Source organism: Heptranchias perlo, chromosome 35 (genome assembly GCF_035084215.1).
Source record: "Heptranchias perlo isolate sHepPer1 chromosome 35, sHepPer1.hap1, whole genome shotgun sequence".
Lineage (NCBI taxonomy): Eukaryota > Metazoa > Chordata > Chondrichthyes > Hexanchiformes > Hexanchidae > Heptranchias > Heptranchias perlo.
The window spans coordinates 22,079,667-22,101,393 of NC_090359.1; the positions used below are offsets into that span (position 1 = coordinate 22,079,667).

General features: G+C 48.4%; 1 protein-coding gene across 1 annotated transcript in view; it reads right to left on the reverse strand.

The window, feature by feature from the left end:
- LOC137302306 (zonadhesin-like) overlaps positions 1-21,727 on the reverse strand; it is a 155,229-nt gene that overhangs the window by 112,757 nt on the left and 20,745 nt on the right. Inside the window, exons 15-29 of the mRNA XM_067971946.1 lie at positions 19,831-19,989; positions 19,249-19,413; positions 18,840-18,937; positions 18,545-18,623; positions 17,840-18,064; positions 13,287-13,359; positions 11,336-11,379; positions 8,949-9,281; positions 7,750-8,012; positions 6,025-6,109; positions 3,678-3,836; positions 3,096-3,260; positions 2,687-2,784; positions 2,392-2,470; positions 1,687-1,911 (exon numbers count right to left, since the gene is read on the reverse strand). Coding sequence (XP_067828047.1) covers positions 1,687-1,911; positions 2,392-2,470; positions 2,687-2,784; positions 3,096-3,260; positions 3,678-3,836; positions 6,025-6,109; positions 7,750-8,012; positions 8,949-9,281; positions 11,336-11,379; positions 13,287-13,359; positions 17,840-18,064; positions 18,545-18,623; positions 18,840-18,937; positions 19,249-19,413; positions 19,831-19,989 — 2,250 coding nt within the window. The remainder of the gene's footprint in view (positions 1-1,686; positions 1,912-2,391; positions 2,471-2,686; positions 2,785-3,095; positions 3,261-3,677; positions 3,837-6,024; positions 6,110-7,749; positions 8,013-8,948; positions 9,282-11,335; positions 11,380-13,286; positions 13,360-17,839; positions 18,065-18,544; positions 18,624-18,839; positions 18,938-19,248; positions 19,414-19,830; positions 19,990-21,727) is intronic.

The following is a 21,727-nucleotide window of genomic DNA, read 5'->3' on the forward strand; positions in this document are numbered from 1 at the left end:
TTTACATGGGGGTTTGTTGCTAAACATTCACTCCCTTCACCACCGGCGCACCGTGGCTGCAGTGTGTACCATCCACAGGATGCACTGCAGCAACTCGCCAAGGCTTCTTCGACAGCACCTCCCAAACCCGCGACCTCTACCGCCTGGAAGGACAAGGGCAGCATGCACATGGGAACAACACCACCTGCACGTTCCCCTCCAAGTCACACACCATCCCGACTTGGAAATATATCGCCGTTCCTTCATCGTCGCTGGGTCAAAATCCTGGAACTCCCTTCCTAACAGCACTGTGGGAGAACCTTCACCACACGGACTGCAGCGGTTCAAGAAGGCGGCTCACCACCACCTTCTCAAGGGCAATTAGGGATGGGCAATAAATGCCGGCCTTACCAGCGATGCCCACATCCCATGAACGAATTTTTAAAAACCACATAATAATGGGGTTAGATCACAGATCAGCCATGATCTTATCAAATGGCACAGCAGGCATGAGGGGCTGAATGGCCTACTCCTGTTCCTATGTTCCTATGTTCTCTCGGGGCTATCTCTCTCTCTTTGATGGCTTCAGATGGTCGACTCAGTTTTATAAGACAGGCTGAGAAATACTTTTCAAAAAAAATAACGGGGAAAAATCTAATTTAAAAAGGTGCCCACTAAACTCCAAAAGAGCTGCCAATCCCGCAAACAGACAATCGAAACTTTCTAGATTTTTGTAGTGAATGAAGTAGCCCCTTCTTCAGATATCAGGCCCAAATAATAATATTTGGTTATTTATCAAAAGAAGTTGGGCCTTTTCTGTCAGTGAACCTGGTTTTTAACCCATACATACCATCCAAAACTCTGCTGCCCGTATCCTAACTCGCACCAAGTCCCGTTCACCCATCACCCCCCGTGCTGACCTACATTTGCTCCCGGTCAGGCAGTGCCTTGATTTTAGAATTCTCAACCTTGTGTTCAAATCCCTCCGTGGCCTCGCCCCTCCCTATCTCTGTAACCTCCTCCAGCCCTACAACCCTCCGAGATCTCTGCGCTCCTCCAGGTATGGCCTCGTCTGCATCCCTGATTTTAATCGCTCCACCATTGGCGGCCGTGCGTCAGCTGCCCAGGCCCTAAGCTCTGGAATTCCCTCTCTATCTCTCGACCTCCTTCAAAGACACTCCTTAAAACCTACCTCTTTGACCAAGCTTTCGGTCACCCGTCCTAATATCGCCTTCTTTGACTGTCAATTTTGTTTGTCTAATAATCGCTCCTGTGAAGCGCCTTGGGGACGTTTTACTATGTTAAAGGCGCTATATAAATGCAAGTTGTTGTTATAACAGAAAGGAAGAAATCAGGGCCATGTTGCTTTGGAGATAAACATTGGAGAAATGGACAGTATGGACAACTTGGATTCTTTCAATTTGTTTAATTGTAAAGTTAGTCGTCCACCACAAGCTTAAACCTACAACTAGACTTGCGTTGCACCTGGGAGAGAGTCCCAGTAAGTTACTGGCTCACATCTAATGGAGGGTTTTGGATGAATTGAGTATAAAATGACGAAGAGCCGGCACAGGCACGAGGGGCCGAATGGCCTCCTTCTGTGCTGTAGCATACTATGAGAGCCTGCAATGAGTTTCAGGCTGGAATCTTAAAAGCTTCATACCTTATAATAACAGAACAATTCGTAACTGGGACCATTTGTCTTACCTGTTGATGAACCTTGGGTTGGTGCTGTTGAGATGGTTCTGGTTGTTGTTGGTGGAGTGGTGATTGCTGTTGTTGGGTTGGCTGCAGTAGTCATCTGTGGGTCACTAGTAATTTCTGTCGATGGGTCTGTAGTCATTTGGAGGCTTGTAATAGTTATTGTGGTTGGGAGACCTGTAGCTATTGATGGGGCTGTGGTCAGTGGGTCCATCGTTGAAGGCGCTGGCCCTGTTTGACAATAGAAAAGACTAACAGTAAAAAAAGGACAGATTACACCAACCTCCTCGTGCATTTTGCTGGTGTGTGGCGGGGAGGGTCTTTAGTTGTTGGAGACAAAGCCTTTGTACCTCCTCAGAAATTGGAGAACAATCTAGAATGCGGGGCCTTCCCTCGGGGTTACGATAACAAGATGTCAACACCCATCCCCAGTGTTGGGGGCTGAGATGGCCCGATATAGGCCCCGATCTCATTGCCTTTTCCAATGTCCACGTACCCTGTCCAGCAGAGGTCGCTGGATTGAGAATACGAGTGGGAAGACCTGATTGATTCACCCACCCCATCTCGCCCAGGAGCGATAAGGCCCGTGGTAAGAGCCGTCTCAGCGCAGATCGGAGCGCAAACCCGGAACCTTCCGGCTCTGTGCGGCCGGGTTCCACAGTGTACTTACTGACCGAGCCGGGGGAGAGGTTGGAGAGATTACTTCCTTACCGTCGCAGGTGAAGATGCAGACTTTGTCCACGGCAATGTCAGAGGCCGCCGTCTCTCCTCGAACTCCTTCTATAACAAACTGGAAAGAATCGAATTAGATGCAGGCAGGTCCGAGGTTCAGATCGGCATGAATTGGGCCTCGGTTGCCCGCATGGAGTGGCACTGAGCACTTGGCAGGCTTGGCAACCTGTCGGAACGAGCTTAAGAGCAGCAGTGGCACCCTAATCAATGCCCGTTTGCCACCCCACCGGGAACCACCCCAGAGCTACCCCGGACCTATGGTTCACCCACTTACCTGAACCGGCAAAGCTCCACAGTGAACAACCTCCGCCTTTCTCCATTGCTGCCCCTTGTCGCCCTCAATGCTCAGCAACAGGCTTTCTGAAGATGCTCCTGTGCCAAACAAGAACATAAGAACGTGTCATTGGCCTGCTAAACGGAGGGGGTCTCACTGGAGTATGTCAGCGAGAGGGGGAGAGAGAGCATGAGGGATAGAGAGAACGACGGAAGGAAGTGAGAGGGAGAAGGGAGAGAGAGGGGAAGGGAGAGAGGGAGTGAGAGAGTGAGGGAGAGAGGGAGGGAGGGAGAGGGAGGGAGGGCGAGCAAGCAAGGGAGGGAGAGGTGGGTGAAAAAGGGAGGGGGAGCCAAGCACAAGTTGGAGAGAAGGGCCAAGTCCTGGATGTGAATGGAAGGTTCCTACTTGCCTTGTTGCAGTGTGTAGACATTTATTGCCATTGTTTTTGCCGTCCCGTACAGGTAATAGTAGAAAGTCAGAGAAAGGCACTGGGGGGAGTTGACAGACGGACTCTTCAAATGGAACTTGTGTCCTGGTTTATTGTTCGCTGACTCAAGCAGCATGTAGTAACCAACTGTAAGAGGACGGATAGACTTCAGGCAGCGTCTGTTAAAGGGTTTCACACCTCTGCCCATTGCTCTACTAATGATTAGGTGAGTGGGGGTGTTACTTGTGTGTGTGTTTATGCGTGCGTTGTGTCTGTTTACGTGTCCACACACACGTGCACACGAATGTGTATGTTGTGCATGTGTATGTTTGCGTTGTGTGCTTATATGTTGTGCATATGTGCATGTGTGTGTGCATATGTGCGTGTGTGTATGCATGAGTGTGCGTGCACATGTGTGTGCGCAGGCATGTGTGCGCGTGTGTGTGCGTGTATATGCGTGTGCGCACGTGCGTGTTTCACTCACTTTCACAGAATTATATGTTTGAACCCGAAAAATTCGGGTCACCTACATCCCGAGAATGAATTCGAAAAATGTTTTCTTACAGCCAGGCTTGGAGAAGTCGTCATTAGGGCCAGAATGTTCGGTCTCTGTTTGGCCAAGCCACTGTTGCCAGCCATAGTCGTCTGCATCACCAACGTGTGTCTCCGTGGTCCATCCACATAGGTCGTCCACCACATCAAAATCACAGCCGTAGACACAAGCTGTGCAGAACAGTGCAATAAACACAGTGAGTCAATGCTGCTCTCGTTCCAACCAAGGTTGCCAACCCGCCAGGGTTAACTCTCACCGGAAATTAATCTCCAGGACACGACCGCGAGGAACCCGGGAGGAAATTTATCGGGGCCATGGAGAAGGAATGGATTGGTTTTTCTTCTTCATTTTCTTTGAACACTTTCGTTCATTTTGGGATCCAGTTTATGAATCATTTGAGACATGGCATGTGGTGAGTGTAACAGGCTTGGGAGGTGACTTTGGACCATAGAAACATAGAAAATAGGAGCAAGAGTAGGCCATTCGGCCCTTCGGGCCTGCTCTGCCATTCAAAATGATCACGGCTGATCGTCTAACTCAGTACCCTGTTCCCGATTTTTCCCTATATCCCTTGATCCCTTTAGCATTAAGAAATATATCTCTCTCCTTCTTGAATACATCAAATGACTTGGCCTCCACTGCTTTCTGTATTGTGAATTGTAAACAATTTTACAACACCAAGTTATAGTCCAGCAATTTTATTTAGACATGGCATGTCTATAACTTGGTGTTGTAAAATTGTTTACAATTGTCAACCCCAGTCCATCACCGGCATCTCCACATTCTGTATTGTGACTAGCTGGGGCCCAAGCACTGATCCCTGCGGTACCCCACTAGTCACTGCCTGCCACCCGGAAAATGACCCGTTTATTCCTACTCTCTGTTTCCTGTCTGTCAAACAATTCTCAATCCATGCCAGTATATTCCCCCCAATCCCATGTGCTTGGGGGGAATTTTGATCAGGTCCCTCTTGTGTGGGACCTTATCAAAAGCCTTCTGAAAATCCAAATACACCACATCCACTGGTTCTCCCCTATCTATTCTACTAGTTACATCCTCAAAAAACTCCAGTAGATTTGTTAAGCATGATTTCCCTTTCGTAAACCCTTGCTGACTTTGTCCAATCCCATTAATGCCTTCCAAGTGTTCTGTTATCACATCTTTTATAATAGACTCTAGCATTTTTCCCACTACTGATGTTAGGCTAACTGGTCTGTAATTCTCTGTTTTTTCTCTCCCTCCTTTTTTAAATAGTGGGGTTACATTTGCCACCCTCCAATCTGTAGGAACTGTTCCAGATTCTATCGAATTTTGGAAGGTGATCACCAATGCATCCACTATTTCCAGGGCCACTTCCTTTAGTACTCTGGGATGTAGATTATCAGGCCCTGGGGATTTGTCAGCCTTTAGCCCCATTAATTTCCCGAGCACTATTTTTTTTACTAATACTGGTTTCCTTCAGTTCCTCCCTCTCACTGGACGCTTGGTTCCCTGACATTTCTGGCAGGTTATTTGCGCCCTCCTTTGTGAAGACAGAACCAAAGTATGTGTTTAATTGTTCTGCCATTTCTTTGTTCCCCATTATAATTTCCCCCATTTCTGACTGTAAGAGACCTACATTTGTTTTCACTAATCTTTTTCTCTTGACATATTTATAGAAGCTTTTGCAGTCAGTTTTTATGTTCATTGCTAGTTTACTCCGATGGACCGATGACTCCCAAAGCTCTCCAACCACTGGGAGTTTTCCTCACCTCATGTCTGGATCTGTTGTAGACTAATTGATAGAGATTGATTGCCGAGATTAGTCGACAACTCCCATTATTGTTGTATCATATGACTACCAGGGTGGTAGACGACGAACTAGATGGACCATGATCATCACCCGCGATGTGGAGAGACCCCCAGGAAGTCCCTGCAAATATTGACGTGCACCGAGGGACAACCCGCCCCGTCCCCGGTCCTAACTTTAGATAATCAAAGAAAAACCATGGCAGACTGCAACAGAAATAATGTTCTGGTAAATCAATATATGTCTGGTAACCGTGAGGTGCTCCCACTATCGTCCCCTTGCTGATCCCCAGAGTATGGGAACCCCAGTCACAAAATTTGTGCGGTATAGAATGAGGTAGATTTTCCAATTGGTGCCCAGTTGTGAAACTGGCATTGCCAATCACCACGCCTGATAGAAACCGATTGGCATTTCCATTGACTTCAACAGAAACAAAAATCAGATGGTTTCTATAACAGGCGGCCAATTGGCAATGCCAATTTCACGCCCGGGTGTCAATTGGAAAATCTACCCCAGTGTTTCCATCCTCACCACTGCCATCCTTAAGTCAAGGCTTGATTTTCACTCACAGAAGCAAGGCCCGGTCGTTATAGCGACGTTGTCCAGCGCAGGGTCACCATCTTCACTTTGGCCTCGGACCGCTTCAAAGATAATCTGTCGGCAAATTCAAAAAAAGAAGAAACCGTGACGGTCATTGAGGGGAGGCCGGGGGTGGGGGAAGTGGCCTTAAAGCAGGGATCGATCGTCAGGGCAGGGGGTGTCTGGTATCTGGAGGATGAAGGTGTTAGACTCCCAGCAACACTATCTGAGTCCCAGTCAAAGAGGGCGCCCACCAGCCACGGAGAATGAACATTGGGCACCAAAGGGGGCTATTTCCAACTTGCCACCCCGGGCGTGAAAGTGGCATCAGCTGCCCGTTATCAAAACTGCCTGATTTATGTTTCCCCAGCGGAGATCATGTTGAAATCATGGTTGACATTAGGTTGGGTACAGATACTGGACCAGTGACTCAAATCCCACCCCCCCTCAACCCCATGGCAAGTTAAGAAACTGAATTGGAAAAAACGTGACCATTAAAGCAGTCGTTAAAAAGTCAAGTGGTTCACTAATGTCCGTCAGGGAAGGGAGCCGAGGCTCCGCCTGCCCTCTCGGGGGGGACGTAAAAGATTAAATGGTACTATTCAAAGAACAGGGGAGTTCCCCCCGGTGTCCTGGGCCAATATTTATCCCTCAACCAACACCTAAAACAGATGATCTGGTCAGTGTCCCATTGCTGTTTGTGGGATCTTGCTGTGCGCAAATTGGCTGCCGCATTCCCTACATTACAACAGTGACTGCGCTTCAGAAGTACTTCATTGGCTGTAAAGTGTTTTGGGATGTTCTGAGGTCGGGAAAGGCGCTATATAAATGCAAGTTCTTTCTTCCTTTCTTTCTTGAAGTGTTGTGGGGGGGAGTCGTTGTGAGGACATTAGCAGGTGTTGAGTGCAATCAGAAGAAGGTGTACGGAAGTGTCCCGTTGTGATTGGATGAGAGGCTTGTGAATGGAAGAGGGAAGGATTGCTGGTGCTGAGGCTAAAGACCAGCGTTGTGGGGCTGTGTAGAGAGTAAGAAAGATATGAAGAGGAATCATATAAGAACATAAGAAATAGGAGCAGGAGTAGGCCATATGGCCCCTCGAGCCTGCTCCGCCATTCAATAAGATCGTGGCTGATCTTCGACCTCAACTCCACTTTCCCACTTGATCCCCATATCCCTTGATTCCCCTAGAGTCCAAAATCTATCGATCTCAGCCTTGAATATACTCAATGACTCAGCATCCACTGCCCTCTGTGTTTGAGAATTCCAAAGATTCACACCTCTCTGAGTGAAGAAATTCCTCCTCAACTCAGTCTTAAATGGCCGACCCCTTATCCTGCGACGATGCCCCCTCATTCTCGACCCTCCAGCGAGGGGAAACAAACTCTCAGCCTCTACCCTGTCAAGCCCCCTCAGAATCTTATATGTTTCAATGAGATCACCTCTCATTCTTCTAAACTCCAGAGAGTATAAGCCCATTCTACTTGGCAGTCCTGGCAAGGTCATTCAATTTCTTCCTGCGCTGCAGCCAGCAATTATACTACTGGCTTTGAACTGCCCGGCCACCTCTCTCCGCTGCTGCAGTTATGAAAGGTGCTATATAAATGCAAGTCTTTCTTTCTCCTGTTGATGTCTGGGCAGTGAATTGGTTGCCGGGTGGGGGCTGGGCCAGATCGGAAGAGATTCAGTGGTCTTTGGTAATAAAAGTGGTCCCTCACCTGAATCTGCTTGGCCGTCCGCACCGGGACGGTGACTCCTCCCGATAGCCAGGAGTGGCTCTGTGGCATCGTCCGGTTCCACAGCAGCGTCTCCTGATTGCTGTCCCTGACCAGAACTTTGAGCGTTGTCCCGTTATCATATGCCGCGTACATGTGATATGAGAACTCGACACAAACGTCCTCGCTGACGTTCACAATCGGACTCTCCAGACGGACAAATTGCTTGGGAAAGAAGCTACTGATGTCCTGGTAGATGTAGTAGCCTGTTTGAGAGACCAGATAATAACCCAATGCAATGTACACAGAGCATCTTATTCAGTCAGTCATTGAAATAAAAGCACTGGGGTTCATTTCTAGAGGAATAGAATTGAAAAGCAGAGGAGTCATGTTAAACTTGTATCGAACCTCGGTTAGACCACACTTGGAGTACTGGGCACAGTTCTGGTCTCCATGTTATAAAAAGGATATAGAGGCACTGGAGAAGGTGCAAAAAGGATTTACAAGGATGATACCAGAACTGAGAACATAGGAGCAGGAGGAGGCCATTCAGCCCCTCGAGCCTGTTCCACCATTCTATCAGATCATGGCTGATCTGTATCTTAACTCCATCTACCCGCCTTGGTTCCCTAACCCTTAATACCCTCGCCGAACAAAAATCTCTCAATCTCAGTTTTGAAATTTTCAATTGACCCCCAGCCTCAACAGCTTTTCTGGGGGAGAGAGTTCCAGATTTCCACTCCCCTTTGTGTGAAGAAGTGCTTCCTGACATCATCCCTGAGCGGCCTGGCTCTAATTTTAAGATTATGCCCCCTTGTTCTGGACTCCCCCCACCAGAGGAAATAGTTTCTCTCTATTTACCCGATCAAATCCATTAATCATCTTAAACACCTCAATTAGATCACCCCTTAATCTTCTATATTCAAGGGAACACAAGCCGAGTCTCTGCAACCTGTCCTCATAATTTAACCCTTTTAGCCCTGGTATCATTCTGGTGAATCTGCGCTGCACCCCCTCCAAGGCCGATGTGTCCTTCCTGAGGTGCGGTGCCCAGAACTGAACGCAGTGCTCCAACTATACGAACAGGAGCAGTATTCATGCTGGTCCGTTCTCACCCGTTACCCCGTCCCACCCCACCTCCAGGAACCTCTCCGCTCCCACCGCCCCCCCACCCCGACCCTGGACGGGTCATTCCGGCCGACCTGCTCCATGCAGAAGTCGGCTGATTTTCCGCCTCACAAAACCGGCGGGCATGAGCGGAGTGCAGGTTTGGCGACCGCAGTTGGCCGCTCGACCGAGGCCTTGGACGGGCGCCCCGTGCCGCAACGGCCGAAAACCGAAAATCTCCCCTCCCACATCTTTCACAATCCTACCCGTCTCGCTCCCGTTCTCCCACGGGGCGGGGTGGTCTGTCGATGGTACGGTGTGCGTCGTCCCGCTGGTTCTCCTCCAGTCTCCATCGTCAGTGGTCGCCGATTGGACCCAGTCACAGTAGGGATGGGCATCGTCATTAAAGTCACAGCGCGTGAGGTAATCTGCAGGTGGAAAATAACATTCACCTCAAACAGGTAACCTGGGCACATCGAGTTCATGTCAAACTTATTGATATCAATGAGGCAACTCCGGAAAGCAAGGAGTGAACCGCGGCTAAGAAGAAAGAAATTGCATTTATATAGCGCCTTTCACAACCTCAGGACATCCCAAAGCACTTCTTTTGAAGTGTAGTCACTGTTGTAATGTAGGAAATGAGGCAGCCAATTTGCACACAGCAAGCTCCCACAAACAGCGATGTGATAAAAGACCAGTGCATCTGTTTTTAGTGATGTTGGTTGAGGGATAAATATTGGCCCAGGATACCAGAGAGAACTCCCCCCTGCTCTCCTTCGATCTTTTACGTCCACCTGAGAGGGGCAGACGGGGCCCTCGGTTTAACCTCTCATCTGAACAGACGGTACCTCCGACAGCGCTGCACTCCCTCAGTACTGGCACTGGAAATATCGTGCTTGTGTGCTCAAGTCTCTGGAGTGGGACGACGAACCCGCGACCTTCTGACTCAGAGGCGAGAGTGCGACCCACTGAGTCACGACACGAGAGTTTCAGACTCCCGAGCTGCATCCCTGAGTCGGAAAGTGGCCTTCATGAGAGAGGGGGGCGGGGTTAATCAATGAACAACATCTGTGGTGTCAGTGGAGGAGCCCCCCACCCCCAGAGACTGTGGACAGCGTGGCTCGTTGAAGGAGATGGTCCAGGCTTCGTGACAAGAGGTTGAAAAGGGTACAGACTGGGCCCTAAATACTGAGCAATGGAGCAGCTGAATTGTTTCTTCAATTACCCTTGTCTGCTAATTACCCGTCCCCTCCTGACAGTGGGGACTCCTTGCCGGGGTCTGGTTGCACAAGCACTTGTCGTCCTCCAGTATCTTGCGGGAGTGGCCACCCTCCATGTGTTAATCTTGGGCAGTGAGCATAAGTAGGCCATTCAACCATGGAGGCATCACAGCTGGGCCTGATCCGATGACACAAAGATTGGTGGCATTGTAAGCAGTGTAGATAAAAACATAAAATTGCAAAGGGATATTGATAGATTAGGTGAATGGGCAAAACTGTGGCAAATGGAATTCAATGTAGACAAATGTGAGATCATCCACTTTGGATCAAAAAAGGATAGAACAGGGTACTTTCTAAATGGTAAAAAGTTAAAAACAGTGGATGTCCAAAGGGACTTAGGGGTTCAGGTACATAGATCATTGAAGTGTCATGAACAGGCGCAGAAAATAATCAATAAGGCTAATGGAATGCTGGCCTTTATATCTAGAGGACTGGAGTACAAGGGGGCAGAAGTTATGCTGCAGCTATACAAAACCCTGGTTAGACTGCACCTGGAGTACTGTGAGCAGTTCTGGGCACCGCACCTTCGGAAGGACATATTGGCCTTGGAGGGAGTGCAGCGTAGGTTTACTGGAATGATACCCGGACTTCAAGGGTTAAGTTACGAGGAGAGATTACACAAATTGGGGTTGTATTCTCTAGAGTTTCGAATGTTAAGGGGTGATCTGATTGAAGTTTATAAGATATTAAGGGGAACAGATAGGGTGGATAGAGAGAAACTATTTCTGCTGGTTGGGGATTCTAGGAGTAGGGGGCACAGTCTAAAAATTAGAGCCAGACCTTTCAGGAGCGAGATTAGAAAACATTTCTACACACAAAGGGTGGTAGAAGTTTGGAACTCTCTTCCGCAAACGGCAATTGATACTAGCTCAATTGCTAAATTTAAATCTGAGATAGATAGCTTTTTGGCAACCAAAGGTATTAAGGGATATGGGCCAAAGGCGGGTATATGGAGTTAGATCACAGATCAGCCATGATCTTATCAAATGGCGGAGCAGGCACGAGGGGCTGAATGGCCTACTCCTGTTCCTATGTTCCTATGATCCCATTACCCAAGATATTGCCCCCCCCCCGCCCCACTGCTGTTCCCTCCACAGGTGCCGCCTGAACTGGTGAGTGTTCTTTTTTATGGTCTGGTCAGGAGCTGCTGCGATTCAGTTCTGACGGGAGTCCCCCCCTGTCGATTGTACAATGGACTGTACCTTTTACTGGGCCGTCTGAATAGCAATCCAGAAGATGCGAGGGTCTGCGTGAAAACAGAAGGATGAAATCAGATCACTCTTAAAGGCAACCTTAAAGCCCGAGAAAATACAGTAAACCTTATCAACAGCTGCGCATTCCTGGAACACCCATAACCGAGATCAAAAGAGCATTCCAGCTGTGAAGGCCATCTGAAAATAAGGATGGTCTTTCATTTATATAGCGCCCGATCCCGTCCTCGGGACGTCCCATTGCGAACTGTTGACGGGTTAACCTACGGACAAACACTGGGGGGTATTCAAAGAAGTAGTTGGCACTATACAACAACAACTTGCATTTATATAGCGCCTTTAACGTAGTAAAACGTCCCAAGGCGCTTCACCGGAGCGATTATCCATCAAAATTTGACACCGAGCCACATAAGGAGATATTAGGACAGGCGACCAAAAGTTTGGTCAAAGAGGTAGGTTTTAAGGAGCGTCTTAAAGGAGGAGAGAGAGGCGGAGAGGTTTAGGGAGGGAATTCCAGAGCTCAGGGCCCAGGCAGCTGAAGGCACGGCCGCCAATGGTGGAGCGATGAGAATCAGGGGTGCACGAGAGGCCAGAATTGGAGGAGCGCAGAGATCTCGGAGGGTTGTCGGGGCTGGAGGAGGTCACAGAGATAGAGAGGGGGCGAGGCCATGGAGGGATTTGAAAACAAGGATGAGAATATTGAAATCGAATCATGGCCAATGCAGGTCAGCGAGCACAAGGGGGTGACGGGTGAACGGGACTTGGTGCGAGTTAGGGTGCGGGGCAGCAAGATTTTAGATGATTACAAGACCAGTACATACCCTTAAAAGGCAAAAGCTCCACTTGTGTAGTTAAGCAGCCATGGTCAACAATTGAGTTAAGAGATAAAGGTTACATACTCTGATTGGCAGGATGTGACAAGTGGTGTCCCCCAGGAATCTGCACAGGGGCCCACGGCTTTTCACTCTATTTATCAATGACACGGATGAAGAAGTAGAGAGTCGTATATCCAAGGTTGCAGGTGAGATTAAGCTGGGAGGCAGTGTAAGTCGCGCAGGAGGGAGCAGGACGTTGCAAAGGGACAAAGACAGATGAAGCGAGTGGGCAAAACTGTGGCATAAGAGCATAAGAAATAGGAGCAGGAGTGGGCCATACGGCCCCCTCGAGCCTGCTCCGCCGCCCAATGCGATCTTTGACCTCAACAAATGGGAGTTCAGTGGGAAGTGTGAGGTCATTCACTTTGGACAAGGGATATGGGGATCGGGCGGGAAAGTGGAGTTGAGGTCGAAGATCAGCCATGATCTTGTTGAATGGCGGAGCAGGCTCGAGGGGCCGAATGGCCTGCTCCTGCTCCTATTTCTTATGTTCTTATTGTGTGCTCAAATCTCTGGAGTGGGGCTTGATCTGTTGAAGATTGAGGAAAGGCTGAGAAAGAGAGACGTGTTCTCATTTGAGAATGGGAGATTGGTAAAGAACATGAAAGGTGTCAATTGTGTGGGTGCAATCAGGCAATTAAACTTGAACTCTGATCAGAGGATTAGGGTGGGAAATGGGCAAGAGGAAGAAAAGTCAAGAATGAGCAAAGTCCATTGAAAGTCTAATCCAAGTGAGATATCAGAAAAATTGCCACACAGGGAAGCAGACACATGGAAAAGTTTTCCAATGCTCTGCGGCTTAACTCTTTCACAGCAGGCTATTAAAGCCAAGGGCGGATAAGGATACCCCAGAAACACTGATATAGGCCCTGAATTTCCTGGGACGTTCTGCCGCCGCGGACCCCATTTAAGCGCTGCCACGCCCGCTGCAAAAATTAGGGCGGCAGAGAGTCCGTGGGATATTCAGGGCTTGTGGTTCCCCGCGGAACGGAAGCAGTTGGGGGTCGAGGGTCGAGGAATGCCGGCTGCAAGGTTGGATTGATCTCGAGGACTTTTCTCTTCGTTACCTTGTGGTAGACTCGTACAGTGTCGATGTGGGTCCAGACGTCGTTGAGCCAAGTGAAGACAACTCAATTGTACCTGAGGAAATGATTTCAAATATTACAACACTGGCAGTAACAAGTTATATTTTTAAGACAAATCACTGCAAAACTATTTTCTATTTCTTTCAACACTTACAAATCAACCTGTTCCGCCCCCCTCATCCCCACCGTTCAGAAAATTACATAGAATTTACAGCTCAGAAACAGGCCATTCGGCCCAACTGGTCCATGCCGGTCGGTGTTAATGCTCCACACGAGCCTCTCACTCCCTACTTCAGCTCACCCTATCAGCATATCCTTCTATTCCTTTCTCTCTCGTCCCCTTAAATGCATCCATGCCACTCGCCTCAACTCCTTGTGGTAGCTAGTTCCACATTCTCACCACTCTCTGGGGAAAGAAGTTTCTCCTGAATTCCCGATTGGATTTATTAGTGACTATCTTATATTTTCGGAAGGACATATTGGCCTTGGAGGGAGTGCAGCGTGGGTTTATTAGAATGATACCCGGACTTCAAGGGTTAAGTTACGAGGAGAGATTACACAAATTGGGGTTGTATTCTCTAGAGTTTCGAAGGTTAAGGGGTGATCTGATCGAAGTTTATAAGATATTAAGGGGAACGGATAGGGTGGATAGAGAGAAACTATTTCCACTGGTTGGGGATTTTAGGAGTTGGGGGCACAGTCTAAAAATTAGAGCCAGACCTTTCAGGAGTGAGATTAGAAAACACTTCTACACACAAAGGGTTGTCGAAGTTTGGAACTCTCTTCCGCAAACGGCAATTGATACGAGCTCAATTGCTTAATTTAAATCTGAGATAGATAGCTTTTTGTCAACCAAAGGTATTAAGGGATATGGGCCAAAGGCAGGTATATGGAGTTAGATCACAGATCAGCCATGATCTTATCAAATGGCGGAGCGGGCACGAGGGGCTGAATGGCCTACTCCTGTTCCTATGTTCCTATGTTCCTATTTCTGACCCCTAGTTTTGGTCTCATCACAAGCTGAGTCGTCTACCCTATCGAACCCTTAAATAATTTTAAAGACCTCTATCAGGTCACCCCAGCCTTATCTTTTGTCTGATTACGCCTCTGTGGAGTGCCTTGCAAGAGAAATCAATGCAATTTGCACTTTCCACCACCAGGGGAGCTCAATCTCTTAAAGGGAGGATGTTTCTTAGAAAGCTCTTAAAGGTAGCTGGTACCTGTTATTTGCTGAAAATAACAGTCTACTGTCTGCATGGAGTCAGAACGGAGATCAGACATCGCACACGTAAAACACAGATGCAGATCCCGTCCCTATGTTTACACGCTGATGAGTTATGGTAAAACATTGAATAAAGGTTGCGCACTACTAAATCCCACATCCTCCAATCTGCACGTCAGACCTCACCAATCTGTCGATCCGAGTTGGTATCAGGCCTGAGAGAGTCTGTGCACCAAGGTTCTCTGCTGATGCACTGGAGACCTTGGAGCAAGAGGTGGACAGAAGGAGGGACATCCTATATCCGTGGGGGGTGGGAGGGGGGTCCAAGAGGCCCTCCAGACATATATCCAAAAGGCAGTGGGAGGCAGTGGGAGGCAGCGGAGGACAAAGTCAATGCCAGGCGCACAGCATCATGAACATGGATGCAGTACAGGAAGAAGATCAATGCTTTGACATGAGTGGTCAAGGTGAGTGAGGTCAACTGTCAAGTGGCGTCTCCTGCCAACTACACCACACCCCTCATCACCCAAATACCAACAAACTCTTTCCATCAGTACACAACTCTTCCAACCAGATGCTCCCTCCCACTCTTACACATTACCACTGTTTCAAGCCACCCACCCACAACTCACAGGCCACATACACTAGCTATTCAACCATGACAGGCACATCACCCAGACACACGTCCCACTTTCTTGCAGGAGAAGGTGGCGCATAACAGGAGGCAGCAAGTGGCGGTGGCATTTAGCCCCTCGAGCCTGTTCCACCATTCAATGAGATCATGGTAGACCTGTGACCTAACTCCATATACCCGCCTTAGTCCCATATCCCTTAATACCCTTGGTTCACAGAAATCTATCAGTCTCAGATTTAACATTCGCAAGTGAGCTAGCATCAACTGCCATCTGCAGAAGAGCGTTCCAAACTTCTCCCACACTTTGCGTGTAGAAGCATTTCCTAACTTCAATCCTGCTCGTCCTGGCTCTAAATGTCCTAGTATTCAAGTCTGGGAGACCTTCAAATACAGTTAGAAATGTCTCAGCAGCCAGAAGCAATAATCCAGCCACTAACCTATAAATTCTGCATGACCCTTTTAAATAGTGCCGGTGGGGGGGTCCTCCAGGCACTCTCAGACACGTTCAGATGATCGGGGTTAAGACTGTGCGTTGAGTTGAGCGTTAAGTCCCAAAATGGTGTCTATCACTTTAAATCAGCGTTGCACACTGATTGAAGCCATTTTCTCCCTATATTACACGATTCCAGCATTCGTTATCTGCGCCTGCGCTAACTCCTATACCAAGATGGCGCCCGGCACACGTCACGCTGGAAATGTGCGTGCGTATCTAAGATGCCATCTTGGATGTCGGAGAGGACCTGAAGCGCCGAAACAACGGGCATTACACGGCCCAATTTAGCGCCCAAGAGGACTAATTTCGCTTTGGGTGATGATGTGAAAACGGGTGATATTGAATTTGCCGGCCATTATACACCCGGTCTGATTTTCCTTTCCAGTGAAGTCAGTGGAAGGGAAAGTCGTGCAGGATCTACAATCAGTGGTCAATTCGATATCGCCCGTCTTACACAATCGCCCAAAGTTAAAATTACCCCCCTAAGTCCCTGAATAACCTTTACATGGGGGTTTGTTGCTAAACATTCACTCCCTTCACCACCGGCGCACCGTAGCTGCAGTGTGTACCATCCACAGGATGCACTGCAGCAACTCGCCAAGGCTTCTTCAACAGCACCTCCCAAACCCGCGACCTCTACCACCTGGAAGGACAAGGGCAGCATGCACATGGGAACAACACCACCTGCACGTTCCCCTCCAAGTCACACACCATCCCGACTTGGAAATATATCGGCCGTTCCTTCATCGTCGCTGGGTCAAAATCCTGGAACTCCCTTCCTAACAGCACTGTGGGAGAACCTTCACCACACGGACTGCAGCGGTTCAAGAAGGCGGCTCACCACCACCTTCTCAAGGGCAATTAGGGATGGGCAATAAATGCCGGCCTTACCAGCGATGCCCACATCCCATGAACGAATTTTTAAAAACCACATAATAATGGGGTTAGATCACAGATCAGCCATGATCTTATCAAATGGCACAGCAGGCATGAGGGGCTGAATGGCCTACTCCTGTTCCAATGTTCCTATGTTCTCTCAGGGCTATCTCTCTCTCTGATGGCTTCAGATGGTCGACTCAGTTTTATAAGACAGGCTGAGAAATACTTTTCAAAAAAAATAACGGGGAAAAATCTAATTTAAAAAGGTGCCCACTAAACTCCAAAAGAGCTGCCAATCCCGCAAACAGACAATCGAAACTTTCTAGATTTTTGTAGCGAATGAAGTAGCCCCTTCTTCAGATATCAGGCCCAAATAATAATATTTGGTTATTTATCAAAAGAAGTTGGGCCTTTTCTGTCAGTGAACCTGGTTTTTAACCCATACATACCATCCAAAACTCTGCTGCCCGTATCCTAACTCGCACCAAGTCCCGTTCACCCATCACCCCCCGTGCTGACCTACATTGGCTCCCGGTCAGGCAGTGCCTTGATTTTAGAATTCTCAACCTTGTGTTCAAATCCCTCCGTGGCCTCGCCCCCTCCCTATCTCTGTAACCTCCTCCAGCCCTACAACCCTCCGAGATCTCTGCGCTCCTCCAGGTATGGCCTCGTCTGCATCCCTGATTTTAATCGCTCCACCATTGGCGGCCGTGCGTCAGCTGCCCAGGCCCTAAGCTCTGGAATTCCCTCTCTATCTCTCGACCTCCTTCAAAGACACTCCTTAAAACCTACCTCTTTGACCAAGCTTTCGGTCACCCGTCCTAATATCGCCTTCTTTGACTGTCAATTTTGTTTGTCTAATAATCGCTCCTGTGAAGCGCCTTGGGGACGTTTTACTATGTTAAAGGCGCTATATAAATGCACGTTGTTGTTATAACAGAAAGGAAGAAATCAGGGCCATGTTGCTTTGGAGATAAACATTGGAGAAATGGACAGTATGGACAACTTGGATTCTTTCAATTTGTTTAATTGTAAAGTTAGTCGTCCACCACAAGCTTAAACCTACAACTAGACTTGCGTTGCACCTGGGAGAGAGTCCCAGTAAGTTACTGGCTCGCATCTAATGGAGGGTTTTGGATGAATTGAGTATAAAATGACGAAGAGCCGGCACAGGCACGAGGGGCCGAATGGCCTCCTTCTGTGCTGTAGCATACTATGAGAGCCTGCAATGAGTTTCAGGCTGGAATCTTAAAAGCTTCATACCTTATAATAACAGAACAATTCGTAACTGGGACCATTTGTCTTACCTGTTGATGAACCTTGGGTTGGTGCTGTTGAGATGGTTCTGGTTGTTGTTGGTGGAGTGGTGATTGCTGTTGTTGGGTTGGCTGCGGTAGTCATCTGTGGGTCACTAGTAATTGCTGTCGATGGGTCTGTAGTCATTTGGAGGCTTGTAATAGTTATTGTGGTTGGGAGACCTGTAGCTATTGATGGGGCTGTGGTCAGTGGGTCCATCGTTGAAGGCGCTGGCCCTGTTTGACAATAGAAAAGACTAACAGTAAAAAAAGGACAGATTACACCAACCTCCTCGTGCATTTTGCTGGTGTGTGGCGGGGAGGGTCTTTAGTTGTTGGAGACAAAGCCTTTGTACCTCCTCAGAAATTGGAGAACAATCTAGAATGCGGGGCCTTCCCTCGGGGTTACGATAACAAGATGTCAACACCCATCCCCGGTGTTGGGGGCTGAGATGGCCCGATATAGGCCCCGATCTCATTGCCTTTTCCAATGTCCACGTACCCTGTCCAGCAGAGGTCGCTGGATTGAGAATACGAGTGGGAAGACCTGATTGATTCACCCACCCCATCTCGCCCAGGAGCGATAAGGCCCGTGGTAAGAGCCGTCTCAGCGCAGATCGGAGCGCAAACCCGGAACCTTCCGGCTCTGTGCGGCCGAGTTCCACAGTGTACTTACTGACCGAGCCGGGGGAGAGGTTGGAGAGATTACTTCCTTACCGTTGCAGGTGAAGATGCAGACTTTGTCCACGGCAATGTCAGAGGCCGCCGTCTCTCCTCGAACTCCTTCTATAACAAACTGGAAAGAATCGAATTAGATGCAGGCAGGTCCGAGGTTCAGATCGGCATGAATTGGGCCTCGGTTGCCCGCATGGAGTGGCACTGAGCACTTGGCAGGCTTGGCAACCTGTCGGAACGAGCTTAAGAGCAGCAGTGGCACCCTAATCAATGCCCGTTTGCCACCCCACCGGGAACCACCCCAGAGCTACCCCGGACCTCTGGTTCACCCACTTACCTGAACCGGCAAAGCTCCACAGTGAACAACCTCCGCCTTTCTCCATTGCTGCCCCTTGTCGCCCTCAATGCTCAGCAACAGGCTTTCTGAAGATGCTCCTGTGCCAAACAAGAACATAAGAACGTGTCATTGGCCTGCTAAACGGAGGGGGTCTCACTGGAGTATGTCAGCGAGAGGGGGAGAGAGAGCATGAGGGATAGAGAGAACGACGGAAGGAAGTGAGAGGGAGAAGGGAGAGAGAGGGGAAGGGAGAGAGGGAGTGAGAGAGTGAGGGAGAGAGGGAGGGAGGGAGAGGGAGGGAGGGAGAGCAAGCAAGGGAGGGAGAGGTGGGTGAAAAAGGGAGGGGGAGCCAAGCACAAGTTGGAGAGAAGGGCCAAGTCCTGGATGTGAATGGAAGGTTCCTACTTGCCTTGTTGCAGTGTGTAGACATTTATTGCCATTGTTTTTGCCGTCCCGTACAGGTAATAGTAGAAAGTCAGAGAAAGGCACTGGGGGGAGTTGACAGACGGACTCTTCAAATGGAACTTGTGTCCTGGTTTATTGTTCGCTGACTCAAGCAGCATGTAGTAACCAACTGTAAGAGGACGGATAGACTTCAGGCAGCGTCTGTTAAAGGGTTTCACACCTCTGCCCATTGCTCTACTAATGATTAGGTGAGTGGGGGTGTTACTTGTGTGTGTGTTTATGCGTGCGTTGTGTCTGTTTACGTGTCCACACACACGTGCACACGAATGTGTATGTTGTGCATGTGTATGTTTGCGTTGTGTGCTTATATGTTGTGCATATGGGGGTGTGTGTGTGCATATGTGCGTGTGTGTATGCATGAGTGTGCGTGCACATGTGTGTGCGCAGGCATGTGTGCGCGTGTGTGTGCGTGTATATGCGTGTGCGCACGTGCGTGTTTCACTCACTTTCACAGAATTATATGTTTGAACCCGAAAAATTCGGGTCACCTACATCCCGAGAATGAATTCGAAAAATGTTTTCTTACAGCCAGGCTTGGAGAAGTCGTCATTAGGGCCAGAATGTTCGGTCTCTGTTTGGCCAAGCCACTGTTGCCAGCCATAGTCGTCTGCATCACCAACGTGTGTCTCCGTGGTCCATCCACATAGGTCGTCCACCACATCAAAATCACAGCCGTAGACACAAGCTGTGCAGAACAGTGCAATAAACACAGTGAGTCAATGCTGCTCTCGTTCCAACCAAGGTTGCCAACCCGCCAGGGTTATCTCTCACCGGAAATTAATCTCCAGGACACGACCGCGAGGAACCCGGGAGGAAATTTATCGGGGCCATGGAGAAGGAATGGATTGGTTTTTCTTCTTCATTTTCTTTGAACACTTTCGTTCATTTTGGGATCCAGTTTATGAATCATTTGAGACATGGCATGTGGTGAGTGTAACAGGCTTGGGAGGTGACTTTGGACCATAGAAACATAGAAAATAGGAGCAAGAGTAGGCCATTCGGCCCTTCGGGCCTGCTCTGCCATTCAAAATGATCACGGCTGATCGTCTAACTCAGTACCCTGTTCCCGATTTTTCCCTATATCCCTTGATCCCATTAAGAAATATATCTCTCTCCTTCTTGAATACATCAAATGACTTGGCCTCCACTGCTTTCTGTATTGTGAATTGTAAACAATTTTACAACACCAAGTTATAGTCCAGCAATTTTATTTAGACATGGCATGTCTATAACTTGGTGTTGTAAAATTGTTTACAATTGTCAACCCCAGTCCATCACCGGCATCTCCACATTCTGTATTGTGACTAGCTGGGGCCCAAGCACTGATCCCTGCGGTACCCCACTAGTCACTGCCTGCCACCCGGAAAATGACCCGTTTATTCCTACTCTCTGTTTCCTGTCTGTCAAACAATTCTCAATCCATGCCAGTATATTCCCCCCAATCCCATGTGCTTGGGGGGAATTTTGATCAGGTCCCTCTTGTGTGGGACCTTATCAAAAGCCTTCTGAAAATCCAAATACACCACATCCACTGGTTCTCCCCTATCTATTCTACTAGTTACATCCTCAAAAAACTCCAGTAGATTTGTTAAGCATGATTTCCCTTTCGTAAACCCTTGCTGACTTTGTCCAATCCCATTAATGCCTTCCAAGTGTTCTGTTATCACATCTTTTATAATAGACTCTAGCATTTTTCCCACTACTGATGTTAGGCTAACTGGTCTGTAATTCTCTGTTTTTTCTCTCCCTCCTTTTTTAAATAGTGGGGTTACATTTGCCACCCTCCAATCTGTAGGAACTGTTCCAGATTCTATCGAATTTTGGAAGGTGATCACCAATGCATCCACTATTTCCAGGGCCACTTCCTTTAGTACTCTGGGATGTAGATTATCAGGCCCTGGGGATTTGTCAGCCTTTAGCCCCATTAATTTCCCGAGCACTATTTTTTTTACTAATACTGATTTCCTTCAGTTCCTCCCTCTCACTGGACGCTTGGTTCCCTGACATTTCTGGCAGGTTATTTGCGCCCTCCTTTGTGAAGACAGAACCAAAGTATGTGTTTAATTGTTCTGCCATTTCTTTGTTCCCCATTATAATTTCCCCCATTTCTGACTGTAAGAGACCTACATTTGTTTTCACTAATCTTTTTCTCTTGACATATTTATAGAAGCTTTTGCAGTCAGTTTTTATGTTCATTGCTAGTTTACTCCGATGGACCGATGACTCCCAAAGCTCTCCAACCACTGGGAGTTTTCCTCACCTCATGTCTGGATCTGTTGTAGACTAATTGATAGAGATTGATTGCCGAGATTAGTCGACAACTCCCATTATTGTTGTATCATATGACTACCAGGGTGGTAGACGACGAACTAGATGGACCATGATCATCACCCGCGATGTGGAGAGACCCCCAGGAAGTCCCT